This window comes from Lucilia sericata, unplaced genomic scaffold (genome assembly GCF_015586225.1).
Source record: "Lucilia sericata isolate MDLA Ls3-8-SP2 unplaced genomic scaffold, ASM1558622v1 Contig000101F_arrow, whole genome shotgun sequence".
Taxonomy (NCBI): Eukaryota; Metazoa; Arthropoda; class Insecta; order Diptera; family Calliphoridae; genus Lucilia; species Lucilia sericata.
In genome coordinates, this window is record NW_023994133.1 from 627357 (window position 1) to 647107 (window position 19751).

Sequence of the window (19751 nt, forward strand, 5' to 3'; positions counted from 1 at the left end):
ACTACGTTTAAGTATAATAATCGGTTAAGAATCATTTTCTGAATCGATTAAGCCATGTAAGTCTGACCGTCTGGTAGAGGTTGAAATTTTCAAAACAAATAAGCACGTATGCTTTTTGATCCAATGACAAAACCTTTTAAAAATGGTTAAAGTCCGTCCTTTATTTTACCTAGCCCCCATACATATACAAAAATTAGTTTAAATATATCAACATAACATATTCAACATAAATGCTTTATTACGAAAAATAAATCAAATTTTATACTCATATGGTCAACCACGGCAGAATATACTTTCTTACTTGATATAAATTACAATGAATTTCAGTTACAAATTAATATGAATTGTTCATAAAAACACTTAAAAAATTTTAGCATTTTTTTTTTTTTTTTTTGGCATTTTAAAATCAATTTAGCATTTTCTAGCATTATTTTGGATGGGATTTAGCCGCAACATTTTTTGAGACCTGGTCACACTGGTGATGAGAAGTATTGGGTATATGGCATTTTTTTCACTATTCACTTTACAAATAAGTGCTAAAATAAAAAATGAAATGTTTTCATTTATGTGTGCTTAAAATAAAACAAGAATTAGTTTCTCGTTTCCGAATGTGAAAATAAAAAACATAAATTGCTAATTTCATTCATGTCTATTTATTACGAATGTATCAATTTAAGTGTTCGTACATGAATATTTCTGAACTCTGGAAAAAACCTATAACCGGTTTGAAACAAAACTTGTTTTAATTTACAAAAATAAATATTAATCATGATTTTAAAAATTAAGATGACTAAAGATGACATATCGTGGAAATAGCAGAAAGAGGACATAAATTTTAAAGATGACAGCCACTTAAAATAGATGATTGTCCTCTAAAAAAGAGCACGTATCAGCTTAGTATACTACTATACTATCTACTATATTATATTTGGGTCTGGTTTTACAGTTCTCCCAAAAGGAAGAAATAACACGTAAGTTTTGAAAATTATATGAAATTTTTAAAACTTAAGTAAACTTTAGAACCCGACTCTTACACCACGGATATTAAGATAATGGGACTGTTTCTAACTACAAATGTGAGAAATATCTTCTCGAGACCAAATTTGGAATTCAAAATAAATTCTCACATATTCCGATCGGAATTTTTTTAGTTATATCCAATAGTTTTTCTTTTAGTTTCTTGAAATTCCAATAAATTTTGATAATGCCTAATAATTCTAGTTCATTTAAAATTTTTAGTGATGACTTTGATTAAAACGTTAAAAAACCAATAATTACTGTTTCAATTCCTTTTTTGGGAACTTTGACCGCTTTTGATCGGAATGCAATTCTGTTTAAAATTAAGATATGTACGCCTTTAGTCGGAATAGATCAACGGCTCAGTGCATCAACGACGTCATCAACACTGTCTATGCGGAGAAGAAGAAAGGTATGCATGTCGTGGCGGCCTGCTTGGATATCGACGAGGCATATGATAACACTGACTGCAGGATACTTTGTCAACAGCTAATCGAATTGAGCTTGAATGTCCACATATTTAATTGGACCGAATCCTTTCTCTCGGATAGAACTCTCTTCGTAAACGGCCAGAAGGTTAAGTGCAGCATGGATCTTGCCCAGGGTAGCGCCCTCTCACCAATTTTTTTTAACATCTTCATAAGGAAAATTCATGAAATTACCACCAACTCGTGTACACTTTTCCAGTTTGCTCTCGATTTCTTCCTGGTCTGCTTGGATCGGAATAATGAAAATTCAAGATATCTCTTCTCGTTCAAGATCAACGAACTGTTTGCTGCATGTAGGGACTTTGGCCTTACCTTTAATCCAGCGAAGTCAAATACTATACATTTTAACAGAAGACCTAGCTATGACCTACAACTTGCCGAACAGGAACGACCTGATAAGGAACGATGACATTTTGAACACCAGTTTCTCACAAGTCTTTCACTGGTATGAAGATATTTTTATAGATATGTGTCTTTGCTCCACAGCCTTCGATGGCGAAAGGTACATCAAATGCTATGTCGATTTTTATTGGCGGCATAGCTGCAAATAAGTCACAGACCAGCCTGAGATCATACTTAGAAAAATTGGAGAATTTGAGGGAGTGATGTTTCGAGGTTCTATTTACAGACAGATCGATCATGCCAGATTCGACAGGTTTTGCCTTTTATCACCTCAGGACTAATAATGAAAAGTGCTATCGTGATGCAAATTTCTCTGAATTGGAACTACACTATGAACCTGGACACTCAATGACTATGGGCAACGTTAGAGCGGACATGGATGCCAGAAGAGGCCACGCCAGTGGTGTTCACATTCCAGTAAGTTGGACTTATCATGACGCAGTTAGTCGAATTGAGACAGTACTCACCAGAGAATGGTAAGAGGACAATTCCACTCAGAGGTATGACAAGAGTAGAGAATATTTGGAATTTTTTCCCTAAGTTAAGACTACTCTTAGGTTTTCCCGGACACTCTCCGTGGCAACCAAACTAAATGCTACCGAAACCAGGTTGGAGAATCGACTACCTTTTGTAGGTACACCCAAGATGACCAATACGATAAATGCAAAGTTTCTTAGATGCCTAACACGTGATATTCAAATGTCTTAAGTACTCGGCGCAAAGGGCAAATTTTCCGGCAATTTCTAAATATATCAAACTATTCGATTTCCTGAGGGGTGAAGGGCATTAAATTACTGACGGATTTCATGGGTCTGACTGGAGTCAGACAGTAGATCTTATTGATTCTTATTGATCTCACGCTCACTCATGTTCACTATTCGTAAATCTTTGTTTCCTTTCTTTTTTTCTGGGGGCTAAATGGTCATAATTGGTGATGGCGGTATGAATATTTCGCGGCTAACTCTTAACTAGTGGTTTTGCAGTTAGGGGAGCAACTTAAAACTTCAAACAAAACAAAAAAAAAAATACAAAGTCTTTAAATTATTAAAAATAAAGATAATTATTATAAACTAAATTTATTAAAAGTGCAGGAAGTGGAGCAGAAGATAAACACTTTAGAGTTTACTCAATCATTGGTAACATAGATATGTACATACTTACTTTTGATTTTCTCGGGGGGAGTTTTCCCGTTTTTCCTACCGAGCGCGTTACGGTGCAGGGCCTAAATAACCCAGTACCGGCGCCAAGTGTTGATCTACTCTCGTGTCAAATGTCGTCATCCTGCAGTCGTGTGCAAAATACTACTAAACGAACGTTCATAAGTGCCCTTGTTGAATCGTTCGAGGACAGCTGCCCCCTGAGAGAGCGGAGAAACCCTGGGTAACTGGGGAGATCCGAAACATTGGGAAGACTCTTCGCAAACTATTTAACTGGGCACGGCGTAAAATGACCGCAGTATACTGGGATGAGTATAAAAAAAAGAAAAGCCAAACGAGACTCCTGGAAACTTTTCTGTGAACAGGTAGATAGCGTAAATGACGTATCAAAGATAAAAAATCCTATCCAAAACTCATGTCCAACCGGAATCTATGATCGATGACATGGGCAGGAGGCTGGAGGATATGGAGGAGACAATGAAACTCATTTCCCACCCGGTATATAGAATAATATGGATGAAGCGATATTGGGGAGCCTAATACGGAAATAGTTATTACATCTGACATAGTTAAAGAGGCAATCAAGAGCTTTGCTCCTTATAAAGCTGCAGGGCCGGATGGAATTTTCCCGGCTCCTTTGCAGATGGAAGCTGAACTGGTTTCCGTACATCTGTCACAGATATTTACTGCATGCTTTGAATAAATGCGACACTTAAGTCCTATCGACCGATAAGTTTAACGTCCTTCCCTTAAAACCTTGGAACGGATAGTCGATAGTATGCTTAAAAGCAGTATACCAGACAAAGACCTTAGATATAAGCAACATGCTTATATAAAGGGACGATCGGTGGAAACTGCTTTAAACGAAGTTGTCCACAACATAGGTGAATCCTTCAATAGCAAACTGTATACACTGATGGTATACATTGACATCGAAGGCGCCTTCAATAACATGCACACTGATACTCTTATCCAATCCCTACACCAGTTTTATGTTGACCGGGTGCTCCGTACCTGGATCAACTACATGCTAAGGAACAGATGAATAAGCCGCGAGTTGTACGATATAACTATCAGGAAAAAAGTATCTCTCCTTTACTCTGGGTTACCACGATTAATAGCCTCCTAAGGACCCTAACTGAAAAAAGACTTAGACCTGTCTGCTATGCGGGCGATGTTGTAATACTTTTAAAGGTAAAGGATCTCGATTACTTGTGTAGAAAAGGACGTTCGGAATGCGGCCTTGAGCTGGGCTCAACCGAGAGGCCTCAATTTAACCCGGCGAAGACGGAAATCTGCGTTTTCACAAGAAAGACAAAAATTCTACCTATACTGAACCTGAGACAAAGTTAAGTACTTAGGTGTAATCCTTGACCAGAAATTAAAACGCATTGGTGCTGGGCGATACGTAGGTGAACTATAGGCATGAAATAGGGTATTCGTCTTACTTATTTACTTAGCTTATGCCTCAATAATCTGGTGGAGGGCTTTGGATAAAAAGTGTAATATCAAATTACTACAGGGAGTTCAGCGTACATGTTGCTTCGGTATAAGTGGTGCCATGTGTACTTCTTCAACCAAAGCTCTGGAAACGTTGCTAGATATTCCACCCATTGAAACATATTTAAGATATGAGGCCAAAAGCGGTTATAGGACACGTCATCAATGTATACACAGACACAGAATATGTCTGATACTTTGAAACGCTGATTCTAGAAAGAATGTCTGGGTCTTCTATATTGAAGACCCAGAAACAGAAATATACTACCGTTTACCTAATTATAACACAAACTTCATGACAGAAGTCCGGACAATAACGGAATACGTAAATTGGATGAGTATAAATATGGCGCCCACAGCCCTTAATATATTTACCGACAGCCAGAAGGCAATAGGGCGACATCAGGTGATAAAACTAAATCTAAGACCGTATTGGATTGTAAGAAAGCTTTAACTGAATACTATACCAGAGATAAGGTTTACATCATATGGGTACCAGTCCACTCGGAAGTAGTCGGCAACGAAACGGCGAATGTAATAACTTTAAAGGGAAGGGAGCTCGAAGCAGTTGACAAATGCAAAACACTCGACGCAACAAAAGCTGAATTAAAAATATGGGTGAAAGAATCCCATAAGGCCTCTTGGAATCAAAGCTTGGAAAGAATGAATTCTATTTGGAATTAATTCCCTTATATTTTTAATTCGGCTTTAAATTTTTGAATGTACCATTCTTTAAAATCATTCTTTGAATTTAAATTCTAAAGCTGAATTCCTTAGCTTTATATTCCATTGAATTAATTCCTAAGAGAATTCATTCTTTATAGGAATGAATTCAATTGAATGATCATTCATATTTGTTTAATTCCTTCTATTACAAATTGAATGAAAGAAAAAAATGTAATTCAATTTTTAATATACAGAATGCTTTTGAATTATAAAACAAAACTTTCATTCAATCTATTTCAAATTGAATGGTTGAAAAATTTTTAAATTCAATTTGTAATAGATTGAATTCAAACAAAATTTATATCATTCAGAGGGAATTTAAAAATCAATAGGAATTGTTGAAATTTATTTTAATTCAATTTGTAACAGATTGAATGCAAACGAAATTAATTCATTCAGAAGGAATTTAACATTCTATACACAGAAAAAACTGAAAAACGATTTCAATTACCAAAACCTCGTTTTCAATTATTTTATTTTTTGAAGTTCAACCTATAACAAAAATTGTATATTCAATTACTACTTATAATTGATTTCGTACACAAAATTTTTATTTTTTCTATTTTTGTTGTTGTTAAATACGTATTTGATTATACATTTTTATGAATCAAATACAAAATGAATTGAACCCTTTTAAAATTTTTGATTAATCGTTTAATTGAAATTTTTTTAAAATTAATTTTTTCTGTGTAGGAATTAATTCATTAGAGAATTAATTCAACTACATCGAAAGCTTTAATAATTAATTCTAGTAATTAAATCAAAGGGAATGCGTTTGAAGAATTGTTAATTCTTTAAAATATAACTCAATTTCAAAAAAAGAATTAGGGAATGAATTCTTTTAGAGCTTTGCTTGGAATAATGAAGCGGTGGGTAGAACCACAAGGATCCTATGGGGTGAACTTGATGAGAGCAAGACGAGAAATAATCTCTAAATGAGCAAGTCTGAAGTTAGTATGATGGTACGTATTCTGTGTGGACACTCAGGATTACGAGCACAAAATTGGACGTGCGGATTCAGACGAATGTAGATCATGTGGAGAGGACAGTGAAACTCTGGAGAACTTTCTTTGCCACTGTCAAACATTCTTCGAAGTTACATCCAAGTATCTTGGAAGTGATGTTATTCCGGAAATAACATTCCTGACTAACACTGATTGGAAGATTTTTAGGAATTATGTCCAGGAAACTGAGTTTCTGAACATTGAAAAATCACACATTCAGTGAAAATTTTTTTATGAAAAGGAGTGCACAACAGGCCCAATAGTGACCTAGGTGTATTTTTTTAGATTTGATGTAGTATACATCTTGTCACACGTACTGTATTCAGCAGAACGCATACTTTTTTTAGTATGTAATTGTACTTTTAACTGCATAACCCCTAAAGAAGTACGCAAATGTACTTCTTTTTAGTATTTGTACTTTTTTTGTACTTTTTTTGTATCTTACCATAATTTTATAGGTGTAAGCATGACCATAGACAAATATTCCATAGAATCGCTATTTAAGGACTTCATAGGTAATTTGAAAGTGAATTTATTAAACTCAAAAAGGCAAATTCTACTATACGTGGTTGGGATGCCTTTGTCATGTATAAAATAATGCGTTTGTTAAAAATGCTTTAAAGTTATTAAAATTTGATTTAGAAATCACTATAATAAAAGTTTTTAATAAATTTTCGACATAAAAAAAGACTGCAAATGTGAAGGACATGTTTGAATGTTAAAATGGTCTGTAATGCTCAGTCGTAAACCTATTCAATAGATTTATCCAGCCCCGCTGTGGAACGATTTTTAAAAAACTATACTACCATTCTTATTTTTCGTCGCAGGGTGGCTAATTTTTTGAAAATGAGGTATCTGAGGATGTTGGAAGAATTGATATGTTTTAAATAATAAATAAAAAATAATTTAAATAATAATAGATTTAAAACGCAAATTCGAATAACAGTGTAGAAATTTTAATTTTTTTCTAACAGTTAGAGATAAAGAATTTTTTATTTTACTGGATATTTTTTCTCTAGAAAAAGATATCAAGCATATGTTCATAATAAATGGTTGATATTTAAAAATGCAAACAAACCACACGAAACAAAAATTTGGTGAATTTGACATTTTCTAAAGAAAAAAATATAAATTAATAGCACAATAATATCAAAAAATGTTGATACATTTTTGTCATAAATTAGTTTTTAAATGAGTTTGTTGTGAAAAATCATAACACCCAATGTCAATCTAGCGTTTTTAGTACAATTTAATTGATTTTTTTTAGAAAATAAACAATTTCTACTACATTTATAAATAGTACGGTTCCTATATAAAATACTTTCAAAAACATCTCCAAACTTGGACAACGTTGCAAAACTAAAATCCTATTTTTGATTTTTTTTTTTTGCTGATGAAATTCACACATATCTCTCCAGGTTACTTCTGCTTTCTAAATCCGTTTGGAAACTTAAAATCGGTTGATATGCATCTAAGTTACTGACTTTTAAGTGCTTAAAGGTACGAAAAACCGGGTTTTTACCCGTAACTCAAGATTTTGGAGGTGTTTGGCAAATTTCAAATATATGTATATTCTTGTTCTACTCGGATCCACCTTTCAGAAAAATAGTATCACTTCCCAGGTATTTATTTTTGTCGCATAGTGTTATGTGGCACTGTATATCACATATTATGTTAAATTTTGGCATATTCTAAAAATGTTCGGTTCGGTTCCTTTTTGATAATTGTTGGAGACAATCCAAACAGTTAATACCGTACTTCTCGAGTCCCTATATGGTTATATAAACCTTTTGTTTATGGCCACCGTCTTGCTTATTGATAGTTTAGTGTGGTTCACACCCTAAGACTTCCTGAATATGGAGATAAGAATCCCTTAAAGGATCAATCTAAGGTTTTGCCTTTAATATGCGGACTGTTTTCCTAAGGATTCTTAACTTTTTACATGGAACCTACCCCAAATCAATAGTAATCCCTGTCAAAATATTATGAATATTTCGGCTTTTTCACTTATGCACCTGGAAATTCGCAATAGATCAATTAAATTTTACGTTTAACCAATGGAAACTTGTATCGTGATAAAAATAAACTTTTTCAGATCTGTTAGTCACATTTACAGTTAGTGGGACCTATCGGAAGGCTCCACCTAAAGAAATACTAAAAATACAGTAAAGTTTTGGAGTAGGATTTGTATTGATATGTGTTTGGTTTCATGGAGAAGAGTTAAGAATCTTAAAAAATAGAAGGAATATTGAAAACAATCCCCTATGTAGACACTTCAAGGGGTTCTTACCTGTCAATTGTAAACCACACTAAACCTTCTTGTAGAACTAATCAAAAGATTTATATAACCATCTAATATATTGAGGACAACAATAAACAAGGCGGAATCGAACCAAAAATGTTTCGAATAAGCACAAATATACTAATATAATGAGATTTCCAATGCCCCATAACCTTAAATAGCATTAGGTGACGATAAATGAAGAACGAGCTAAAATTAACACATCTTTTTAATCAAACCTATCATTAAAGCAAACGTTGGCTCCAATAAGTGCTGATATATCCATGCGGAAAATAGAAAATGTCCATATATCAGTAGGGTTACAATTAGGGTTGCCAGAATCCGATTCGCAAGAAGCTGGAAATCGGGTTTTAAAAAGCGGGACAAAACAAAAAAAGCTGGACATACAAAAATACCGAGAAAATGTTAATTTTGGTTTTGTGTAAATAATTTCACAGTGATACACCAAAAAATGCAGGGGCTCTCATATACCAATTCCGTTTTGTTATAGTCCATATAGTACGAATATATTTTTAGTTTTCCCCGATCTCTTCGTTAACTTAGTTTTTAAGAGCAAAAGATGTGAAAAAGCTCCATTTTTGAAGTTTTAAATTTTAAAAATCATAAGTACGTAAGCCGTGCGTAAAGAAATTGACTATCGCTCGCAATAATATGTCTTTTCGCGTACTTTCCTGTAAAAAATATCCAGTAACTTTATGATAGAGAGTAATTTTTAATTTAATTTACAAGTTTTTGTTTATAAACAAAGATTAGTAATGCCCTTTTGCTGAAATCTCAAAAAAACTAATAATTGAAACTTTGATTCTTCCTATAAATAAATGGATACTTAAAGTTAACAAAATATGTAGTATCATTAAAAATATATTATTGTTTTAAAACTTTATGATACAAACATATTATTAAAATAAAAATTTACACAAAATCGCTAAGAGAAAGACAAACTAAATTGTTTTAAAAACGCTAGATTGACAATATTTGTTATGATTTTTCACAACAAATAAACTCTTTTAAAAACTAATTTATGATAAATAAAATTAAAATAAATTTAATTACAAATAATTTTTTAATATTCGTGTGTTATTAATTTATATATTTTTTTCAAAAAATTTAAAATTTACCAAATTTTCGATTTCTTTGGTTTTTTACATATTCATAAAACAAACATATGTTGTGAATATAAGTTGGATATTTTTTACTGGGGAAAAAATATCCAGTAAAATCTAAAAATTCTCTATCAACGAACTGTAATTTTTATCGCTCGAACGCGAACGGAATCCAGTAACAATTGTTGCAAATTGTTACAAATTATCGAGTACGCGAACAGACCTAATATTTATGACGATAGAAGAGGGAAATCATAACTTAGTTGTATAACAAATGTACAATCAGTGTTGGCTAACATGATTTGACAAAGATAACATAAAAATTATTGCAGTGTGCTAAAAAAACTCTATTTAGCTGGACAAATTAAATTTTAGCTTGAAACTGGACAAGCATCAAAAAAGCTGGACAATCCAGCCAAGTCCAGCCAGACTGGCAACCCTAGTTACAATAGTGTTCACAATAACATGATTACATTTTTCATTCCTTTTCTTTTTATTTAAAAAATTATGGCTTATAGCCCATTTACACTACAACGAAATCTAGTACTTATGAGATTTCGAGCCAAATATGGTTGATTTTTACTAGATTTCCCATACAGAACAAAATCTACTTCGTAACTAGATTTCGTCAAAATCTATTAGTTTTATTGATGATACTCCCCAGCGATAAATGAAACAAAGTACTTAGATAATATTCGATGACATCAGTATGACATTCTAAGCGAGCAATCTAAGTACTTAGAGTACAATGTATGCGTAATCCAACATATCATGCACTTTAATTATAACATAGATTAGGATTGAAGCAGAGAGTTAACTGCCTTTTTCATGTTTTTTTTTTTTTTTTTTTTTTTTTAAATCAGAACTAAAGTACCGTTTTATTTTTCTTTTGTATACTACATGAAAAGAAGAATCTTTTTGTTTCAGTTTAAAGTTGATCTTTTGTAAGTGAAGTTGTGTTTTGTTAAAAAAGTTATTTTATTGTAAAAATTTAAAATAATTGTGGTGATCTAGATGGCAGAAATGGATTTTAAAATTGGGTAAATTTACTTCATATATTCTAGTTTTAATACTGACAATTTCCTCTTGATTGTTTAAAGGATCTGTAAAGGAAGATGGCCGAAAGTTTCAAAAGAAAATTGAGATTCATTTCATTTATCTTCATTAAAATTGTTTAATTATATTTTTATTGAATTAACCACATGTTTATTATTTGATGATCATTTTTAAATAAACTTGCATAATTTTAAAATAAATATAAAAAATTTAAGTGCTTAAAGATATAAAAAATCGGTTTTTTTACCCGTATCTCAAGATCTGGAGGTGTTTGGGAAATTTCAAAAACATTTTCTTGTTCTACTCGGATTCACCTTTCAGAAAAATAGTATCACTTCGGTTTATTTTGTCTCACTGTGTAATATACTGCACAAGAAAAGAGAAAAACAAAACAAACAAAAAAATTAAAATGTCGACAAAATTTTAATAAATTTGAAAACACGAATGAAAAGTTAATTTAAAATAAAAGGTACCCCCACAGAAAATGTATAGCTTAATTCATTGATATTATGTTGCTTATTAAAGTGCTTACAAACTTACACACACTCTGGCTTACTTTACACAGGGTATGGCCGCTTTAAAATGACTTTTTATATAATATACTTGTGTGTGGAATAGTAGCTATTCCTACATTCTTACCGATATACCAAGGCGAATTCAGATAAGGTGGTGGCAGTTCTGCAACAACAACATTTTACATGTATTTTGTTTTTGCATTTGGTTTACGTAGATGCAAGGCGAATTCAGATAAGGTGGTGTTATTCAATCAGCTGATAATTTTTTTCTTAATTCGCCTGATTTACGTAGCTGTTAAAGTTTGTTATTATTTACATTTTTATATTTAAAAATTTCCGTTAAACGGAGAAAAACTTCATTAATATTTTGAATTATTTATGTAAAAAATCTAAAAATACCAAGCATCTCGTAAACAAATATCATTTTATTTAAATAATGGCATAATTGGTATGTATACAAATATGTTATTTAGGAAAAATATTTTTTTCTATTAAATGTTAACATATTAAACAATATTGTTTTATATTTTATATTAACATTGTGTAGATAACGTGATTAAATAAAAAAAATCTCTTCCGGAACACTTTATATAAAGAAACACATATGAAGAATTTAGCCGAACAACGGCAGCTTACTTCTTCATATGGCTTAATTTTGAAATCTATTAAATGTTAACAAATTAAACAATATTGTTTTATATATACACTATGTAGATAAAGTGATTAACTAAAAAAAGTCTGTTCCGGAACGCTTTATGTAACAAAACCCATATGAGGTATTTACCCGGCCGGCGGCTGCTACATTATGGCCAAATATTGAAAATTACTCCCCCGGAGTAGAATTATCCATTCGCAACAGAGATTCATTCATTCGTTATATATATTTTTTCGTGAATATGTACTTTTTTATGTTCATTTTTCACAAAAAAATTAAGTTTTACTTAACTTTAGGCACTCACCGGAATAGAATTTTTCGTTTGAAACAAGCATTATTTAATTCAGAATATATTTTCCTCGCAAATTTTAATATCTTTATCTTTATTTTTTAATAAAATATAAACATTTTACAAAAATTTTTCATGAAATGAATTCGCCGTACTTATGGTTTTTGACATCTACGTAAACCAAATGCAAAAACAAAATACATGTAAAATGTTGTTGTTGCAGAACTGCCACCACCTTATCTGAATTCGCCTTGATATGGAGTTTAACAGCATCGGGTTTGAGAGAGATTTTTTTTATATGGAGTTTAACAGCGTCGGGCTAAATTTCCATGAACAAAAAAACAATCAGCTGTTGAAATGACTTCACCTTATTAGTTTCGCCATGTTCCAAACTAAGAGAATGAGAGGTTGGAAGTTTTTTGATGGAGTTACACATAGAGAAATCTCTGTTGTTAAACATAAAGATAAGTTCTTGTTTACCGAAAGTTATTTTTGCATATGAGAATGTTTGATATTTAATTTTAAAATATCTCAAGAAAAATTATCATTAAATACGTAATAAAATTTATTTGAAGAATTTTTTCTGAGTAATTGTAAAAAATAATGGGAATTTTAATAAAGGTGAATCAACCATATAAACTCCTCCTAAACAAATACCCGCTACTATGTTAATTCTTAATATGCATGCCTATTTACAACATTTTTCCTGTAAATATTTTCATTTAATTGACATTTATAGGCCAGCCGCCGCCGACTTGAGCCGTCACGGCTTGTATCTCTGGCCTATAGTTGTATTTGCTTAACCTAGGCACTACGCAGTGTTGTATAAACAAATCTTGTTCGAAAAAATACATTTTCGATATGTTTTAAATCAAATCCAGAAGATAAAGTAGATTTGTCAAAAATGTATGGCAAACCTACATGATTTCAACTAGTTTTGCCCAAATCCACTAGATTTGCTCAAAACGCCTCACTGGAAACATGGCATGAAACTTTTCGTGAATTTAGTTTGTTTAAATATTCCCAATTGGTTATTTCTAAATCTCACCTTTTTATGGCTACAATCAACGCTCTCTACTCGATAAAACTGTGGCAACTCTTCACAATTATTAATGATTGTCAAATTCTACTGTGAATGAATTGCCCTGTATGAATATAATTGTGAATTGGAAGTAGAAATCTTTAATTTTCTGGAATTTTGCTTATTTTAATAATTTTGTTGCTATTGTTCAATATAATATTTGAGAAAAAATGGGAGATGAATATGAGCCTATGGAACCAAGTTTGAAGAATGTCATTGATCAAGCGTCATTAAAATGGATTTTTGTAGGTGGAAAAGGTGGTGTTGGGAAAACAACTTGCAGGTTGGTATATATTGAAAACACTTGATTTTCTAATATAATTTGCTTGAGTCGTGATTCATTTCTATAATTACAGTTGCAGCTTAGCTGTGCAAATGGCAAAAGTAAGGGAGTCTGTTTTGATTATATCTACTGATCCAGCGCATAATATTTCAGATGCGTTCAACCAGAAGTTTACAAAAGTTCCAACCAAGGTAAAGTAAATAAACAGCATGTGTAAGTTTTAACTAATTTTTTTTTCCAGGTGAATGGTTTCACGAATTTGTTCGCCATGGAAATTGATCCTAATGCAGGTTTGAATGAACTACCGGATGAATACTTCGAGGGTGACAACGAAGCATTACGATTGAGCAAAGGTGTTTTACACGAAGTTGTTGGTGCTTTGCCGGGTATTGATGAAGCAATGAGTTACGCAGAAGTTATGAAGTAAGGTTATTTATTACACCTCTAGATTTGGATTGTTTTAATAATATTAATTTATAGGCTTGTAAAGGCAATGAATTTCTCCGTTGTAATTTTTGACACTGCACCCACCGGGCACACACTTCGTCTCTTATCATTCCCCCAAGTTGTAGAAAAAGGTCTGGGAAAACTTTTGCGCCTTAAATTGAAAATTACTCCATTTATTACTCAGTTCGGCAGTCTTCTGGGTATGCCGGTTAATGCAGATTCCTTGACGCAGAAACTTGACGAAATGTTAAAAATTATACGACAAGTGAACGAACAGTTTCGAGATCCTGTACGTTAACGACATTATATTTTAGCTGGTAGTAGTAGTAAATATTTTCTAATCTTTATTGCAGGACCAAACTACATTTGTTTGTGTATGTATAGCAGAATTTTTGTCATTGTATGAAACTGAACGTTTAGTTCAAGAATTGACCAAGTGTGGCATTGATACCCACAACATTATTGTAAATCAGTTGTTATTTATGAAGCAAGATCAACAGCCCTGCGGCATGTGTGCTTCTCGGTACAAGGTAAGTATTTATAGTTCTTTTTTTTAATTTTCATGCTTATTTTTTTATTTTAGATCCAAGAAAAGTATTTGGACCAAATCGCTGATTTATACGAAGATTTTCACGTCACAAAACTTCCCCTGCTGGAAAAGGAAGTACGAGGTGCTGATAATATTAACAAATTTTCCGAAAATTTAATAAAACCATACACTTGTAATTAGTGAAGTACGAAAACAATGATTCTATTTTGATTTCTGTGATTCATAACCTATACAAATAAATATACATACATGCATCAATGGTATGGCAGTAAAATGTAAAGCAAACCCAGGGGCTTAAATTACAGCATACGATAAGGATCGTAGTCTCAATATGAAAGTTTCAATAGTTATCGAATGCTGCAATTTGTTGGCCACGTATCTTTTAGTTGTACATATTTCTCACTCTTAATATTTCTAAAGCTTTGATATCGCAGCAAAAAATAATAGAAGTCATACTTTACAAACCACATCTTATTTTTTTATTCGTTTATTGATATAGAATTATTATACATGTTATAACTACAATAAACACTAGTAAAGAATATATGTTAGAATTTTTATATAGAATGTACTTATTAGAACACTAGTATTATTTTTTATTATTTAGTTTTTTTTTTTATAAATGAATATTCTAATTTGTACATTTTAAATACTACAAAAACATTTCATATATATTATAATTATTAATTTAATTGGTCAAAGGGTAAAAAGGGATTATATTAATTCGTTAGCCATCAACATTTTTGGTTAACGACATCTTAATCACATCTAAAAATGCGATTACATATTTTTTGGCATTTAAAGCTAATGTAAAATTCATTGGTTTTTCACCAAAATTGGAAGTACTTCATGTATGTTATTTGCAGTGAAAGTTCTACATCTTTTTCCTCACTTTTTTCACTGGGAATGTGCGAAATCGTCTTTTTGTTACCCCTCTCAAAATTTGCTTTGCTTTGTTTTATGATACCCAAAATATTTTATGTCTAGCAATGACCGTTCGTGAACTGTACCAAATTTAAACAAAGCATTTTTAAATTATTTTATTCATATTTTAGTACCTTTTTGAAACCATTTATTAAATAAGAGGTACCATTTGAAAGGGTCCCAGCAAAAAAGTGTGGAAAAAGATGTAGTATTTTCATCACAACTATAGTCGGGTTACTACAGTAACCCAAAGTACCTTCAAATTCGGACGAATAACCTTTGAATTTTATATTAGCGAGTCATTGGAATAATGTTGTTCATTTTTGACAACTTTGGACAATATTTACAATACAATATTACAATCAGAGTTTAAATATTAGTAATTGCTTTTATATTTTTATTTTTCAATTTGCAATATATATGTATTTTCCTCATATTTAAAAATATGCATATTTAAAATATGGTACTGTTCAAAATATTTGTAGTATTTTTGCAAAAAATATTTACCCATACAAGCTATTGCATATTGCAGCTTACAGACAAATATAAATTTTTTTCATATACAATATATCTCGCAGCAACTCGCTAACATATTATTCGTAGTAAAAAATATTCATGCCATGCCGGCAAAAATGTACGAACTTGAAATGTGCGCAACCAGAGCATATATGTGACGACGAAACTACTAAGGGCCAATCTTTAGGTGAAAGATTAGCGATTAAATTAAAATTAATCCCTGAAAGATGTTTTTGAGTACTCAATTAGTTAATTTTGTTTGCAAGTTTAAGCGCCCAATGGAGGTTGTTTAATCTTAAGCACGAAATGCAAAAGTGTAAACAGCTGATACAAAAAAATTAATAAAATTTTTATAAATATAAACATTAAACTGTTCTATTTTTTGATTAGTATAAATTATGGACACTTCAAAATACATTTTTTTGTTTTTAATTTAAGTTTTCATTAATTTTCATATTAAATTTACAATTGTCTTCTTCTTTTTTATAAAATATGCATTGTTTTAATAACAAACAGTGAAGTTTTTTGTTGTTTTGTATGGCAACACTGCGAAGTTTAATCTTGTACTCAAAAACATCAAAGGGGATTAACATAATATTAAATTTATTTTTAGATTAACTAATCTGATTATTAATTGGCATTTGATTATCATCCCAAAAACCCGCTCTACATAAAACAATAGTCGCTACTATGAGGTTGTAATATTTTTACTACAAACTTTAAATATTATTTAATATAGGAAATTATTTATGGTCTAAAATTTTGAAAGGTTATAAAATGTGAGGAATGTATGCAAAAATAACCAAATATTAATTACAAAATTATTGAAAACGTCTGTAGCTATGTTTGTATAAATGTTTATGAGAATTTGTTTTTTCTGAAACCCAAAAGGGCCTAAGTTACATTAAAAAATAGTAAGTTTTAACATTTTCAACTAAATTCAAATCGGTTTTTGTTGGTCAAATAGGCAGAAACATGGAAGGCATAAGGCTTCTTTGTTTTCATAAAGATTTTAGGAAATTTGAAATTTTTCTTTGATAAAATTCTAAAACTGTGAAAATAATCTCTAAATTACAAGGATTCGCTAAAAGTGCCATTTTTGTTTCATTTGATGCCAACTTATAACATTTCACAGTTTCAAAGTTAAAAATTCAAAAGAATTTTAAAATTTTCATGAATTTGAAGGTAATTTTAGAACATAACCTTTTAGAATTTCTTTGATAGGGACCTTGATTTTAATTGTAGCAGTGTAAAATTTAGCAGGACACGTATTTTGATACGGTGCATCACAATCAATCAAAAATTCGATTTCGATTTTTTTGTAACTTTGGGCTTTTTGGATGTCATATGACGAATGTATTTAAAATGTATATATTTGTATTGATTGTAAAAGTTAATATAATTAGAAAAATTTATATAACTAGAAAATATATGTATGTGAAGATGCAAAAAATAGAATTAAGTTTTTACATGAAATGACAATTATGTATGTATGTATGTGCATTAGACTAACCGGATCTTATATGGGGAGAAAAAATGTCGGAATTTTGTTTGTCTTAACCCCACAAAATGATTCCCCTTTCTAGATATTGAGAAAGCCGAAATTTGAGCTCGATTAAAAGACGTTAACACGTGCCTCTCTTCGCTTTAAAAAATCCAAACTTTTGGACAAAAAGCTAACATATGAAGCTATAACTCCAGAAAGGTAAATAGTAGAAACACGGTTAGTACCTCTAAACAAAGCAAATATTGCCCTTCATAATTTATATTATATACATAATTTTTAAGTCAAACAGAGTTACAACAGATTTTGTCTCCAAAAACGTGACCTGGTCGCAGTAGGAGCTTACTTTGTATATTTTGATATTATGTGATAAATTTTGCTATTAGGTAAATATTTTACATATTATTGTTAAAGACTCATAATGTACATAGATTAAGTATTTCAAAAAGATTTAAAACAGAAAAATTGGTTGAAAAATGTGAATGTGTCTCAGATCACTTGATTAGGAAATGGGGAAAAAATTTAACTTATTTTGGAAAATATTCTAATAAATCTATTTATTACTATTTATTACGTAAAATATATCGATATTTACTCGAATATAAGTTTTTGTCATTAAAAGATATCGTGAACCTGTTCTTAGCTATGATCAAAAAAAAAATAATTTTTTCAGTTTCAAAACTCCTTTTTCAGTTTTTTTAAATCTTTGTTAATCAAATTTTAAAATTTTTGAAATATCATCAGGGTATTTATGGTCAATAGATTAAGGAATAAAACAGTGAAAAAATAGGTCAATTCCTCTTATAGTTAAGCTGTACCTGCGATTTGAATTCTGCGAATTTCGAGAAAAACTGTAATATTTTACAAAATAGGTCCTAATTCTTTACTGTTATACATTTTAAACAAAATATTTACGGAATATTATCTCTCAGGTAATATAAAATATGTCCCTGAAGTTATATATTAATCGGGAAATCCTAAGTCGTAAAATTTGGAGGTCAAAGGTAAAATTTAGCAATATTTGGAAATTCTTATTAAAACATACTAAAATTACAAGATTTATAATATATGATTCGATATTTTAAATAAGTGTTGGAACGTGCGAAGTATTTCGAATATTGGCAACACTATTTATTTATTTTCTTTTTATGACATTTATTGTTTCATTCCCTTTTTACACTTTTGAATTGCATTTACTTTGTAACTGATTTTATCTTAGTCTTAAGTTTACGCTGACAAATAAAGCACGCATTTGAATTAAACGATAAGGAAAAGCATTTTATTCTAACAATAAGAATAATAAAAAATTAAAATTAACCCTTTAAAGCACTTGGGTCCAATATATTCCCAAAGTTCAATCCCTTTATTTTTTAAAATTATATAGAGAATTATTAAAATTGATTTAATGAACTTTGGACCCTTAGGATTTCTTGATTTATATATAACTTCAGGGGCATATTTTATATTATCTGAGAGATAATATTCCGTAAATATTTTGTTTAAAATGTATAACAGTAAAAAATTAGGACATATTTTCTAAAATATTACAAAAAAATAGTTTTTCGCGAAATTCGTAGAATTCAAATCGCAGGTACAGCTTAAATATAAGAGGTATTGACCTATTTTTTCACTGTTTTATTCCTTAATCTATTGACCATAAATACCCTGGTGATATTTCAAAAATTTTAAAATTTGTTTAACAAAGATTTAAAAAACTGAAAATGGAGTTTTGAAACTGCCGTATAAAAAATTATTTTTTTGATCATAGCTAAGAAAAGGTTCCCGATATCTTTTAAGGACAAAAGCTTCCATTCGAGTATATATAGATATATTTTATAGATTTATTAGAATATTTTCCAAAATAAGTTAAATGTTTTTCCACATTTCCTAATCAAGTTATCTGAGACACGTTAATGGCCCGGCGAATTTTTAATAACATTCACATTTTTCAACCAATTTTTCTTTTTTACATCTTTTTGAAATACTAAATCTATGTACATTATGATTCTTTAACAATAATATGTAAAATATTTATCTAATAGCAACATTTATCACATAATATCAAAATATACGAAGTATGCTCCTACCGCGATCAGGTCACGTTTTTTGGAGACAAAATCTGTTGTAACTCTGTTTGACTTATTATTCATTTCATGTAAAAAATTAATTGTATTTTTTGCATCTTCACATATATTTTCTAATTATATAAATTTTTCTAACTATATTCACTTT

The 19751-nt window shown here is 30.6% G+C and overlaps 1 protein-coding gene across 1 annotated transcript; it reads left to right on the forward strand.

Annotated features, from left to right (window-relative positions):
• Positions 1-13281: 13281 nt before the first annotated feature.
• Positions 13282-14855, forward strand: LOC119600050 (ATPase ASNA1 homolog). Its single transcript, XM_037950071.1, has 6 exons — positions 13282-13578; positions 13652-13769; positions 13820-14001; positions 14059-14314; positions 14379-14555; positions 14609-14855. Exons 1-6 carry the CDS (start codon positions 13466-13468, stop codon positions 14753-14755), a joined length of 993 nt encoding a protein of 330 aa, XP_037805999.1. The 5' UTR covers positions 13282-13465; the 3' UTR covers positions 14756-14855.
• Positions 14856-19751: the final 4896 nt, after the last annotated feature.